Source organism: Micropterus dolomieu, linkage group LG17 (genome assembly GCF_021292245.1).
Source record: "Micropterus dolomieu isolate WLL.071019.BEF.003 ecotype Adirondacks linkage group LG17, ASM2129224v1, whole genome shotgun sequence".
NCBI classification, from domain to species: domain Eukaryota; kingdom Metazoa; phylum Chordata; class Actinopteri; order Centrarchiformes; family Centrarchidae; genus Micropterus; species Micropterus dolomieu.
The window spans coordinates 22239880-22253152 of NC_060166.1; the positions used below are offsets into that span (position 1 = coordinate 22239880).

Here is a 13273-nt window from a genome sequence, read left to right on the forward strand (position 1 = left end):
CAGAGAGGATTTGCTGGGTTGGCGAGCTGGTTTTTCAAGGAACAAAAAGCAATTCCACATGTGTAGCACTGAGCCGCCGGACAACTCACCCATTTAAATCAGTTTGGACAGCTACACACATTCTGCACAGCAGGATGCATATCTGAACATGTGAATGGAGTTAATGAAAACACTCAGATCTGTGGCAAATATTCACAGAGTGAGTTTGTTGAATGGTTCGCTATAATGACAGAAATGACTCACCGGACTTGCAAAATCTTTCTCTATGAAAGCATGGAGAAAGGTTTTTAAATGTGTTCAATCAACTGTGCCTCAGCTTTGTCTGATGGTACTGTTCATCAATTGCTCCTGTCTGGCCATGTGGAGGAATCCTACAGAGTTCATTTGCCTACTAATAAAGTAATCTCGAGAAATACGTTTGACTCCAAACTATCTTGGAATTAAACTGAGACTCAGAAAGAGAACAGATTCATTTTTACTGGGACTGAATGAGTTTTTCAGGGTAACCTCCACACCAGGGCTCACGATGCAGCAAAACACTGTATCACAGTAGACAGGAGAGAAAAAGGCAGAAAATGAGATGGGCGGAATGAGGGAGAGAGAAAGACTCGGAGAACCTTAAAAGCAAAAATAATCTAGTTCTCAAACATCTGCACATAAATGACACTCGAGTTGCAAGCAATTTTCAGATTATTTAAAGCACATTCTGGGTGGTTCTGTAAAAATGAGACGGAAATAAGTTTGTGGGTTTTTGAGTGTAGGCATCTATGTGTGTATGAAAGTACAAAACTCTCATTATTGACATCTCCCGGGCTTGAGCTATACCACTGACCCCCAACCTCAATCCAGTGTGCTCTTTGTTTGCCCAGCGGACCTCAGGTTGACCTCTAAATCCAACCTGAGCACCACCTTACCAAAATGCAGTAGTGTAATCTCCAGATGGCTTTGCAAGTCAAAAGTAACCCCTGGACATCAGACTGGACATTAATATTCATGACCCTTTTCACACATGTTTGAATCATAGAGGAATATATTTCATCTCTAGCAGACACAGGTATATTGCAAATTTAATCCTTTATGGTAGAAGAGAGGAAGTTAGAGTTGAAAACAGGGAAAGCCTTTAAATTGAGCTGAAGGTGGCTAGGAGCAGTGGGATAAAAAGTGGATTCAGATGAAATATTGGCAAATATTTGGCAAAAATACTTGTAGTGAGCTAAGCTACTAGCTATTCTACATTAAATGAAGCTTCACTACACAGAAGCTACCCCCCAGTGAAATGTAGCAAGCTAAGCTACAGCAACGTGGCAAAAGTAGCTTAGTTACATCTAAGCTACTTTTAAATTTTTAATATTTTATAGTTAGGTCATATATATATATATATACCTGGAATCTGCTGTAGCCACTCTCCCAGTTCGGGGGTCACGGCCCCCAGTGCTCCAAATACCACTGGCACCACTGTTACGATGTCACGCTCTTACTTTCCACATCTTTATATATATATATATATACACATACATATATATATATACATACGCACGCGCGCGCACACACACGCACACACACACACACACACACACAGTATAGGCCTAGTTTAGATTAAACTACTTCATTCCACAGTAGCAACAGAAGAAAGACTAAAAACCTGCTCCAGTGTGTGTGTGGAGAAACATTGTTGTTTGTATAAAGTTACTTAATTATCACATTATTAATTAATTATACCACCATTGCAACCTAAACATTCATGGCAATGGATGAGAGAGAGAGAAAGAGAGAGAGAGAGAGAGAGAGAGAGAGAGAGAGATCTCATCTCATGGAAACAAGTTTGTGCCACTACATATCAAAGTTTCCTCCTCACTAGAGAAAGAGGTGTCCAGGCTGGACCCTGATTCTTCTCACAAGAGGTGTTACAATAACTATCACAATAGAAAGTAAACTAAATCGTGCGTGCCTTTACTCCCCTGCAGCAAAGTCGCAGACATCAGCCCAAGGATCAGTACGTGATGTCACACGGAAGTGCTTCTGCCGGCTGCACGTACAGGTCCGTGTGTGGCGGTGGCGTACTTACTGATCCTTCAGAAATGCTTGGGAAAATGTAGCGTGTGGAAGCTACCGCGCTACTGGGTCAATAAAAGAGCTTCGTTACTGAAAAGCTATATGTTTCAGAAAACTACCACAAAGCTACTGAGAAATGTAGTTAAACTAGTAACGACGCTACTTGTAGCGACGCTACCTTTGACCATGGGACTTCCAGCCCATACACATGGCAGATGTTCCTGTACACTATGCCAGCTACCTGGTAATGGTGTTCCATGTATGCACTTCTTGCCTGCATCTTACACCCTGCTGTAATGTGCTGTACTGTCTCAGGGGCATCCTTGCACAGTCTGCACCTGGGATCCTGCCTGGTGTGGTAGACCCCAGCCTCTATTGATCTTGTACTGAGTGCCTGTTCTTGTGCCGCCGTGATTAGTGCTTCTGTACATGCTGTGCAGCGGCTTGTCCCTCCATGAAGGTTGTTCATCTTCCATGTCCTCACCCTCTGCTGCCTGAGGTATTCACTAAGCCCTTCATCTTTGGGGGCCATCTTCCTGATGTACTCTTGGATCTTTATCGTTTCATACCGGACAGTGGTCTTGACACTCATTAGCCCTCGGTTTCCCAAGCTACGCTTGGTGTACAGTCTCAGGGTGCTGGGTTAGGGGTGAAACTCTCCATGCATTGTGAGGCGATTTCTTGTCTTGATGTCAGTAGCCTCTATCTCCTCCTTTGGCCAGTTTATTATACCAGCGTGGTATCTGATGACTGGCAGGGCATATGTGTTGATGGATGTGGTCGAATCTTGTTTTTCCCATTCATCTGACTTTTCAGAACCTGTCTTACTCTCTGTTGGTATTTGGCTGTGGCAGACTTCCTTGCTGCCTCCTCATCCGTTAGCCTGCGGCACCCCAAGGTATTTGTAGTTGTCCTGAACATCTGCAATGTGGCTTTCTGGTAGTTCAGTTCCCTCGGTTCTGATCATCTTCCCTCTTTTTGAAACCATGCGTCCACACTTGTCCAGTCCGAATGACATTCCAATGTCGTTGCTGTAGATCCTGGTAGTGTGGATCAGTGAGTGGATGTCTCACTCATTTCTGGCATACAGCATGATGTCATCCATGTAGAGGAGGTGACTGATGGTTGTTCCACTTCAGAACCGGTATCCGTAGCCAGTCTTTGTGATGATCTGGCTGAGGGGGTTCAGGCCTATGCAGAACAGCAGCGGGGATAGTGCATCACCTTGGTATATGCCGCACTTGATGGTGACTTGTGCAACTGGCTTTGAGTTGGCTTCCAGACTTGTTTTCCACAGCCCCATTGAGTTCTTGATGAAGGCTATTAGTGTCCTGCTTATCTTGTACATTTCCAAGCATTCCAGGATCCATGTATGTGGCACTGAGTCGTAGGCTTTCTTGTAGTCAATCCAGGCAGTGCACAGATTGGTCTGCCTGGTCTTGCAGTCTCGAGTGACTGCTCTATCAACCAGTAGCTGGTGGTTGGTATTACTGCCTATTCCCTTCTGGGCCCTGTCTATGTATTGAGCCACGTGCCTACTCATCTTAGCCGCTATGATTCCTGACAAGAGCTTCCATGTTGTGCAGAGGCAGGTTATTGGCTGGTGGTTGGATGGGACTGTTCCCTTCTGGGGATCCTTCATGATCAGGACTGTCCGTCCTTGGGTTAACCATTCTGGGTGAGTCCCATCTATCAATAGTTGGTTCATTTGTGCTGCCAGGCGTTCATGGAGTGCAGTTAGTTTCTTCAGCCAGTAGGTGTGGATCATGTCAGGGCCTGGTGTTGTCCAGCTCTTCATACCTGCCAGTCTTTCTTTGATGTCTGCCATTGTAATAGTTACTGGATCTTGTTCTGGGAGATTGCGGAGAGTACACTTTGGATGGTTCGGTGGAGAACATCCGGTTTATTCTCCTGGCTTCTGCTTCTCCCTTGTATCTCTTTAGGCGGGTAGCCAGAGAGGTAAGTCCGTGTTTGGCAGGCTCTAGAGCCTCAGGTATCGACAGCTAGTTGTATTTCTTAGGTAGCCCCTTCCATGCACCTTTCTGTAGCTCTGAGAGCTGACTAACCTCGCTTCGTGTTGCCATGGGGGGTAATGCTCTTTGTGCTCATCTAATAGCCAAACATCTCTAGGATCTAAGATCGCTGTTGCTGTGGCGTACATCAGCTCATTGGTCTCAATTATGGCTTTAGTAGGGATAATATGTAGTGCTGCATTCACATCTTCTAGCAAACTTTCAGAGAGTACTTGATCACTTAGCCTTGGCAATCTTGGTCATTGTACTTGGGGGTCCAGCTTAGTTATGATCTTCAATCGTAGGTCAGTCGCCCTTATGTTGAGTGATTCTGTGCCGTTATTGGGGCTTTGGACCTAATCTCTGAGTGTGGGGATGATGACATCTCCCCACTGACATGTCATCCTGGCTCCCCGTTGACGTAGCATATTTGTTGTACCTCATCAATCTCTAGTTGTGATAGGAGCTGCCATTTGCAGATGTTAGAACACTGAGCTAGGAGTTGTTTCTTTGTCAGTGTTGATGATGGGTTTCGAAGCATCCATATATCCCACAGTCTCTGCATATAACCCCTCTCATTGGGACTGCTTGTATAGTAGCATTGCATCAGATTCATATTTTCTGCTCTAAGTCCATGAATGTCTTTATCCAGTAGCCCATTTGTCATCAGGTTGCTCTGGTTCCCTAGCACCTGACGCAGACCTTGCTGACCTGGGCGACATCCAAGCTGGTATGGCTCTTGTATTTGCGGTTTCACTCATATCTGAGGTAGGCAAGTGGTAGGCAAAATAACTAGATTGATAAATAACAAGATGGGGATGGAGCCTTAAGGGGATGAAACGTCCTTGGTCTATTTTATATCTAAGTCAAGACCTATACATAAAAATCAGATTTGTTATCCGTGAGATTCACAGGAAACAAAGCAACTACAAGAAGCCTACACTGCACACTCTCCAGCTATTCTGGTTGGCTGCAGCAGCCAGCAGATTAGCACCTGTAAGGCAGCAGGAGCCTCTCATCCAAAACCCCAGTTAATGTTTCTCATTAGTCGATATTAATCTACCCGTCCTTCAAATGCTGACCCCAAGGCTTGCTTGCCATACCGCACCAAAATAGAAACAAACTACCGACATGACGGACACAGTCAACATTTTCTCTGCAGTAGCTGTTTTTCTATTAGTCACTATTAGTGTGAAACCCAGATGGGCTGAGTCCCACTCCTCTGTCGCTCCAGTAGAAATAGCCTCCGCAGCAGCAGTGGTACCTGTGGAGTGACTGATAGGGACTGGTACATGACGTGCTGATAACATAGTGGGTTCTGGCAGCTGCAGTATTGCTGCCAGTGTCCCAGGCAACCAGCCGCCAGAGTGCCAGCATCTGTGGCTTTACGCTCACAGTGAGGGATTAGGTGGTCAGAGTAATGTGTGCACAGTGTCAGGATTAGACACATATACATACAGCTCCTACAGCTTACGGTGACCCGTTTTCACCTTTTATAGCCAGATGTAGTACTGCAGACAAACACGTGCACAAAAAGTAAGTTCACCTGTTGATATTAGTTGTAGGTGTGACAAATATTCTGTATAACACAATACATTCTCATTCAATTCTTCATACAATACATTCATCACAAGTGATAAATCATTGATACATCGACACCATTAAACATGTGAATTAGGGATAAGGACACCATTTTGCTGTGCCATTAGCCATACAAATCTTTCAATAACTAACTTAGTTATTTGCTATTTGAGTCATCTAATAAATGTTAAGTCTGATGAAAAAATCATCTGCGGTTGCTTTATGATGTGGCTTTCGTGCAAAAACAAAGTGGAAAGGTAACATTAGGCACAAACGCCTGCATCCACCAGCGAATATACTCCTCCACTTATTTCCTGCTGAACAGTCCTCAGAGGTGTGCTGCAGACTATTTGGATGCCAAATATATAATAGAGGTTTACATTATTTTCCATAGGATTGCTGGTTTCTCTACTGTGCCACTGGATGAGCCTGACTTGCAATACTGCAAGATTTGTGCTGCTCATCTCATCAAGTATAACTTTGCCATCTTGGTGAAATAAAACTTTGGATTCAGTTCAATCCTCTCACTCAGCAGGGAAGCATCTTGCTGTACAATTTCCCACCATGATGGACCTTTACTGCACGCAAAACTGAAAAGATTTTAGTTATTTCAGTCCTATTCATGCAGGACTAGTATTACCCGTCGCCTCCTGTGGTTGGTTATAAGAGGTGGTCTTTGTTCTTAATCTTGTGAGAATTTGAGCTGTCCATTATCATTAAAGTAAGAATTTCACTGCTAATAACCCACCGTGTTTTGCCAAAGGTCAACATAACAGGATCTTAATACTACATTTATTCTAATGCATCGTGATAATCTTTTATTGTTAGTAACGATACCCTACCACCAATTTAAGGCCATGCTGACAAAGGCCATTAGCCAGGCATCCCCTCGAGAGTGATTATGATAAGAGAAATGTGACCTTTTCTGCTAGACAAAAAACACACCCAAACACAGACAGTACGGTACAGCAGCTGACTTTGCTGATTTGCACACCTCAAGCCTGAGATGGGGGACCTCATCAGTGAAATCAGCTGGTGTGGTGTTTGGTTGGGATAAAAATCTGCACACTCTTGATAGTATCCTGATTCTCAGCTATGCATCCAAGGTATTCAATAGGCTTTGATTTGATGACTGGAATGAAAACCAGCAGCAGGGTCCTGATGACCACAACTGAGAACCACTGGACTTGATTATACCATCAACTGCTTGACAACCTAAAAATAGTTATTAAAGCATTTTATATATAACACAGAATGAGATAAGAGGATCAAAGTATTCAGGATCAGAGTGAGGTTTTCTACTGGGCGTATTAATCTTCTGTCTATTCATATATCTATGACAATTATGTGTTAATTGTATACACAAATATAATAAAAAAATATACACAAATGCAAAAATGCATTTGTGTATATTTTTATATCAAAATCCCTCATCTCTTCCTGTAAAATATGTTTCATTTTCCCTCATCCAGCACTGGGGGTGGACACAAGATTACATTCAATAACATGTGATTATACATTTTGTGGACAACACCATCAACTTTCAGTTTATGTAAAAGCTGCAGATCTAGCAAACTAACAGTAGGCGCATTAAGTGGATTTAGTTGTCAGATTTTAACCAACACTGCCAACCACTCTTCACTTCCAAAGGCTCACACATTCAGTTTCTTCTTCTCATTTTCTTTAACTGGTGGTGAGGGAAGAAGCAAGTGATCCTCTGTGGCTACCTTTTGAACTCTAAAATCAAGTTCTTCTTGATGTTTCAGTGAGGTGAGAAACATTGTAAGAAATACTTCAAACCATTTATTACGACCTTAAACACATTTCACAGAACCTGAAAAGATTTTTAAAAAAGCTACACATGGGCTAAAATCCTGCTCAGTGCTGTCTAGTAGTTGCACTCATGTGAAGTGTATCACTTCACAATGTACAACAGAGCAACAATATGTCAAAGCTGACGATACTCACAACTGCAACTGACTTAAAGCTAGAGTAGGTAATTTATTTCAAAAGCATTTTCTGTTATATTTGTTTAAATTCTCTTGACTCTTACACAAAAAAGGACTGTAATAAGCAAGGATCGTCATTTAATTTGGCCCAAATGAAATGACTGGCTTTGGAGGAAAAGCTTGAAGAGAGGGGGTGGGATTTTTTCAGTTGGATACTTTCAAAATATAACCATCTCTTGCTAGTTTCTACCATGTTACCTAGCCTAGCCTTAAAACTTAAACTCATGGAAAACAGTACAGGAATGGTTAACCTCCAAACCACCATTGAACATTTACTCAACTACTATACTCAAGTACAAATTAGAGGTCCTTGTGTTATAGTATTTTCATTATATACTACTTCCATGTCACTACATTAACCAACAGTATTTAAAATAGTTAAAACTAGCTCCACCTTGACTAACTAACGGTAAAATGTTACTTACATATTATGCGTGAGTAATCCAATAATCTATTATATAATAGTATATTACTCTCATTAGCCTGTTTTCTGCATTAGGCCTACTTATGGGTACTACTGTCAGCTTTCTTAAGTTGCAACACTTACTGAAAACTTAGCATGATTGTGAGCATAATTTTGTTCAATCACTCCAAAGCCTAACTCTGGACACTTCATGTGGCTCTGATAAAAGGGAATAATAAGAAAACATGTACCACTGTGGTAAACACCACTAACACAATAAATTATTATCCCAAATCTAAATAATATTTTAATACCATTAAAAAAGACTGAATTCAGTGTTTAACAAAACATGGATTAGAAGAGAAGAATATGTATAGTACAGGTATATAAGTACAGGGCTATTGTTGCATAGCTGCACTTGACATGGAGTGCAGCTCTCAGCATAAACTCAAGTGTCATACCCCTGAAATAGTAGTGCACATCTTGAATGAAAAGCAAATCCACCCAGAACAACTAGGAGAAGAGAGTTGCCAGGAGTGGGTGTAGTATTTGATATACAGAGCAGTCAAAGATGGACACCCAAACTGGCATATCAAGTGTGCAAATATTTCTATGAAACTGTCAAGTTATGTGTTGTAACACATTTGTCCCCAGGCACCGCAGCAGCACTGAATCATTAAGAGTTAAGCTAAACACGCTGATGGTACTGGCCATGGCCTGATGGAAAATACTGCTTAGAAAAAGTACAGGACAAATCTGAATTCAATATGACAATAGCAAATCTTATAATCCTACTTTCTGTAACAAACATGGATGTTTAGCCATGCTTTAAAGTATTATGGTCATCCAAAGTATTGCACTACCCATACACATGTGCAATAAGGATAAAGATAAAATTTGAACCAGTGTGGGGAAACATTTTTATGACTATACTGTGTGCATCACTTAACAACTCAAAAATTTAATTTTTCACTTTATGGGCTCTTTAATATTCATACAGTGCTATTATCACAGTTAGTGTTTCAAAGCAGTCAACCCCGCAAGTCAATGCCACCAGAGATTTTTAATGGCCGGGAGTCCTGGTCTGTCAATCACTATAACAGACCGATGTCTCATTAGAAATACAGGCTGTACTGTACCAGAGAACATTACAGACACTTGGATGGTAATGGGTGAATTTTAATAGTCATGGTGATCAAGTTAATGGAATCAAAAAGGCGGTTCCTCTGTGGACCAAATCCATTTATGGTGGGTAACTCACCAGAACTCACTAGTGAAAATCTAATGACTGATGAACTGATAAAAAACTGACATGTAGTTTTTAAAAGTCTGTAGTAGATGATATAGGTTCTATACTGATGTATCCACTTTCACAATCTAAATAGTCTTCTACAAATAGTGTAAAACATAGTTTATCAAATTTAGCAATCACTCCGAAGCATGGCAGTAAAGCAATCACAGATAATGTTCTGCATATACATATCTTTTCTTATTTATAAATGATTACATCTAGTTCATTCTTTTGTATAATTCAACCGCTCTCTTGTCTCTTGACATCAAGCTGCAGAACACATCATGTCAGAGTTCAGACAAGCTAATTAGCATCCAGCTGGGATCTGTGTGCATGCAGTCAGGCTCTGAAGCGAAATCCACTCAGTCAAGTTTAAAATGTGGAAAACATGTTTTTCTTCACTGTTCAAATAAGAAATAATATCTGTTGACTGGTTTTATGAAAATAATATCAATGATAGCAGCATCTGTTAAATCATCTATTAGGTAAATATCCTAATTTCAAACACCAGATATAGCAACAGCAGGGCTTGGTTAATGATCACCTAATCTAATCAGAACAACAAAGCTTGTGCTTTTGGTTGTTTTTATTTGTTTCTACAAAAATCTCAACACAGTGGCTAGCAAGCCTCAGCAGGCCAAACTGCTCCAAGCTAATGAGGGGAATGGAGGAAATAAATGCCCAGCAGTGCTTTGATTTGCGAGGGACTGGAATGGAGAGCTATGACACTGTTATAGTATTTCATCATTTCACTAACAAGTTGGATTTCATTCCCCCTCAATCTCCTACAAAACCACACAGCAGCTAATGAGCATCATTGTTCCAAACCCTGTATTTCTGGTCATACTTTAAGCACGCTGCCCGACATGGGCACGGGGCTGCAGGCCAGTTGGGCGCACAAACTCACCTCCTTCTCTCCACAGATATTGCTGATGATGGAGTTGGAGGCCGGACTGGCAGAAGGACCGAGGACTGCCACCACCCCTTTTGACATGATCTGGCACACTGAGAGGAAATAGAGAGGGGGGCCGGGGGGACGACAGAGACAGTGAGAGAGAAAGTAAGTCAGTCATTGCTATTCAGGAAAGTAAAGTACAGGCTTTATTGAAGCATCTGAGTCAACGCATAAAAAAAGACCTCTTCAGCCAGATGTTAATGGATGCACATGCTGACTATCTCAACCTCTAAACAGATAGCGGCCTGAGCCAGCGTTTCTAATGTCTCAAGGGAACCTGACCCTACATGTGTTAGTGAAACGTGCACAACCCCAAATGCATTTGTCCATGCTTAATATGCCTAATGTGATGCACAAAAAAATAAAAATAAAAAAATCCTGTCCATGAGAGTTTAATTGCTTGTGGGAGAAACTGATATTCATATAACCCACATTCACATATGGAGACAGAAAGATATAGAAATGGGAAGAGACATAGACAGATAAATAGAGTGACAGACAGAGGCAGAGAGCCCAAAATAGTGACAGGCAGTGATATCTGTAGCCTTAAAACATAAAATCCGGTATTTGAACATTTGCACATGAATGCCACAATATCCCCCAAAGTGACACACGCAGCTCATCTTGTTTTCCACATTCAACATTTTACAAGGACTGATTTAAAGGTTTTACCTTTGGGGATGAAAATATATCTTTAGACAGAAAAAATATTAGTGACTGTGAATTTTACTCGTCTCTGATGTACACAGACCATATGCTTTAATTTCCCATAGTCGAAAACAGAAGGTACTTGTGAGTTTATAATCCTTGGCTTCTAATTAAACCACTACAGTCAATCATGACACAAGTACAGACAGTATGTGTTAATGTGTGAGCACAAAGCAAGTGTGTGATGGTAATTTGGTGTTGGTTATTTGGGCAAAGGCACGGCATTAACCAGCAATGTGTGTGAAACAGGCAAAAGGGGAACCGTTTTTGGGCCTGTGCAGTGAATCCAGAGGCAGTGAATCGAATGATTAATAAGTAATCCCTTAGTCACCCATGGGGACGGTAAGATATAAACAGACAGACACCTTACACCCACATAAACATGTATGCGCACATTTACAGTACAGTACTTACACACACACACACACACACACCTGTCTGCATGGCTTCACCAAATTATAAAGCTGAATGGTTTTGACTGCCAGCGAACATGCTCCTGTGACACTTTGATTTGCTTCCTCTCTGCACAGCTAGCGTTGTGTGTGTGTGCATGTGTATGTGTGAACAACACAGAATGTGCATGAAAGGTCTGTGTCTCTACCTCCTCACCACAGTTTATTCGTCATCCCATGCACATTGATGTCAGTGTCAAGGTGTCAATCTTGTCAGACACAATTCACAGAGCTGCTCACTGGCGGTCCAAATATGGTCAGAAGGTCACAAGGTCAGCTGAAGTAAATTTTTCCCATTTAACATTGATTTTCCCTGATCAATACGCACTATTGGAACCTCGGAATGATTAGAGGGCTATAATGAGTTTGACTTGAAAAAAGCTTGAAGCTAGCAGCTATGCTGGTTAAACGTGGAATGGCAGGCACACTCACATACAAGGAAAAAGCCATGACATACAGTAGAACCAGAAACACCAATGTACACTCAAACACACATGGCCATAGTGTTTGCAAACTTAGAAATAGTTATGGCTTCCTTTCACCTCTTAAAGGATTACCATTTTAGGAAAGATAAAAACATTCTCAGAAATCAGTTTGCTCAGGTGGACACATGGCAGCAATAAAGCAAACTTTACACGCAATATATAACTGTGAAAGAAGGGCTGTTTGTAAACTGGAGTCTTGTCATGTGGTGTTTTCTGCCTTCAAAAGCAGCAGCCAGTACAGGGAGGCATCCATTTAGGAGCTGTATACTACACAGGCAGGAGTGGGTGGTTGAAAGGTGGGGGTGGGACTGTTCTGGGCAGGTAGCATTCCCTCTGTGATATTTCCATCTAACTGTGGCCACTGATCCGTCCCTAATCCAATTCCTGCCTCTAATTACACACACACACACACACACACACACACACACACACACACACACCACACACACTTGTACTTTCACACACATAATGCACACACAGACACACAAAAACATTTTCACAATATACACACAATCCAGCAAGCACACACCAACACACGCTACCTTGCACACAGAGAGAAACACACAGGAGGAACTGCCACATTCAGAAAGAGTTTATAGTAGCCAGGCAAAGAAAGTAATACAATTTCTTGTTGTTGTGTCAAGTGAAGCAGTATTTCCATGGATTAAGCGGCGCCACTGAAGCTCTTGGGTTTGTGAAAGTGGGAATGTGTCGTATTGAAAATCAATCCCCACACTTCTTGTCATAGCTGTTTGTGTTGGTCGTTTTCTGCAGACACATACTGTGCTGTATTGATTTTGGATAGTTTTCACTAAAAATTAAAACATCTAACCAACAAACACTGAGGTGTGAGGCAATAAGTCATCACCCAGTACCATGTTCTGGGTGATGACTTATTGCCTTTTTGGTGTGTGTATTATCAATTGATAATAAATAAGTACTCTAGCTTGTGTTAATGGAGTCACCCTCAGTGATGCATTTGTTATCTGTGTGACAAATTACTGGAAATCTCGTAATGGCCCATTTAAAGAAGATCCATAGGAATTTGTATTGAAGGTCATCTCTATTTTGACATGGATCAAGTCAATTTTACATTACACTGCCAATTCCTTTTTACAGAAAATTTTGTTCTGCTCTGCCGTGCCACAACAGAATGAAAGTTGCATATATATATATATATGTATATATATATATATACATATATATACACACACACACACACACACACACACACACACACACACACATATATATATACACACACACACACACACACACACACACTTTTCTAAGAGAATAAAGAGATATTGCTCTATTGGTTTGCA

General features: G+C 41.4%; 1 protein-coding gene across 11 annotated transcripts in view; it reads right to left on the minus strand.

Moving 5' to 3' along the window:
- grik4 (glutamate receptor, ionotropic, kainate 4) overlaps positions 1-13273 on the minus strand; it is a 353258-nt gene that overhangs the window by 113260 nt on the left and 226725 nt on the right. For all 11 annotated transcript variants that reach the window (XR_006828758.1, XM_046073785.1, XM_046073784.1 and 8 more), the window contains one exon: positions 10256-10353. Coding sequence is in view for 10 of the 11 variants with exons in the window: in XM_046073785.1 (XP_045929741.1) it covers positions 10256-10353 (98 nt within the window). In the remaining variant the exon portion in view is untranslated. The remainder of the gene's footprint in view (positions 1-10255; positions 10354-13273) is intronic.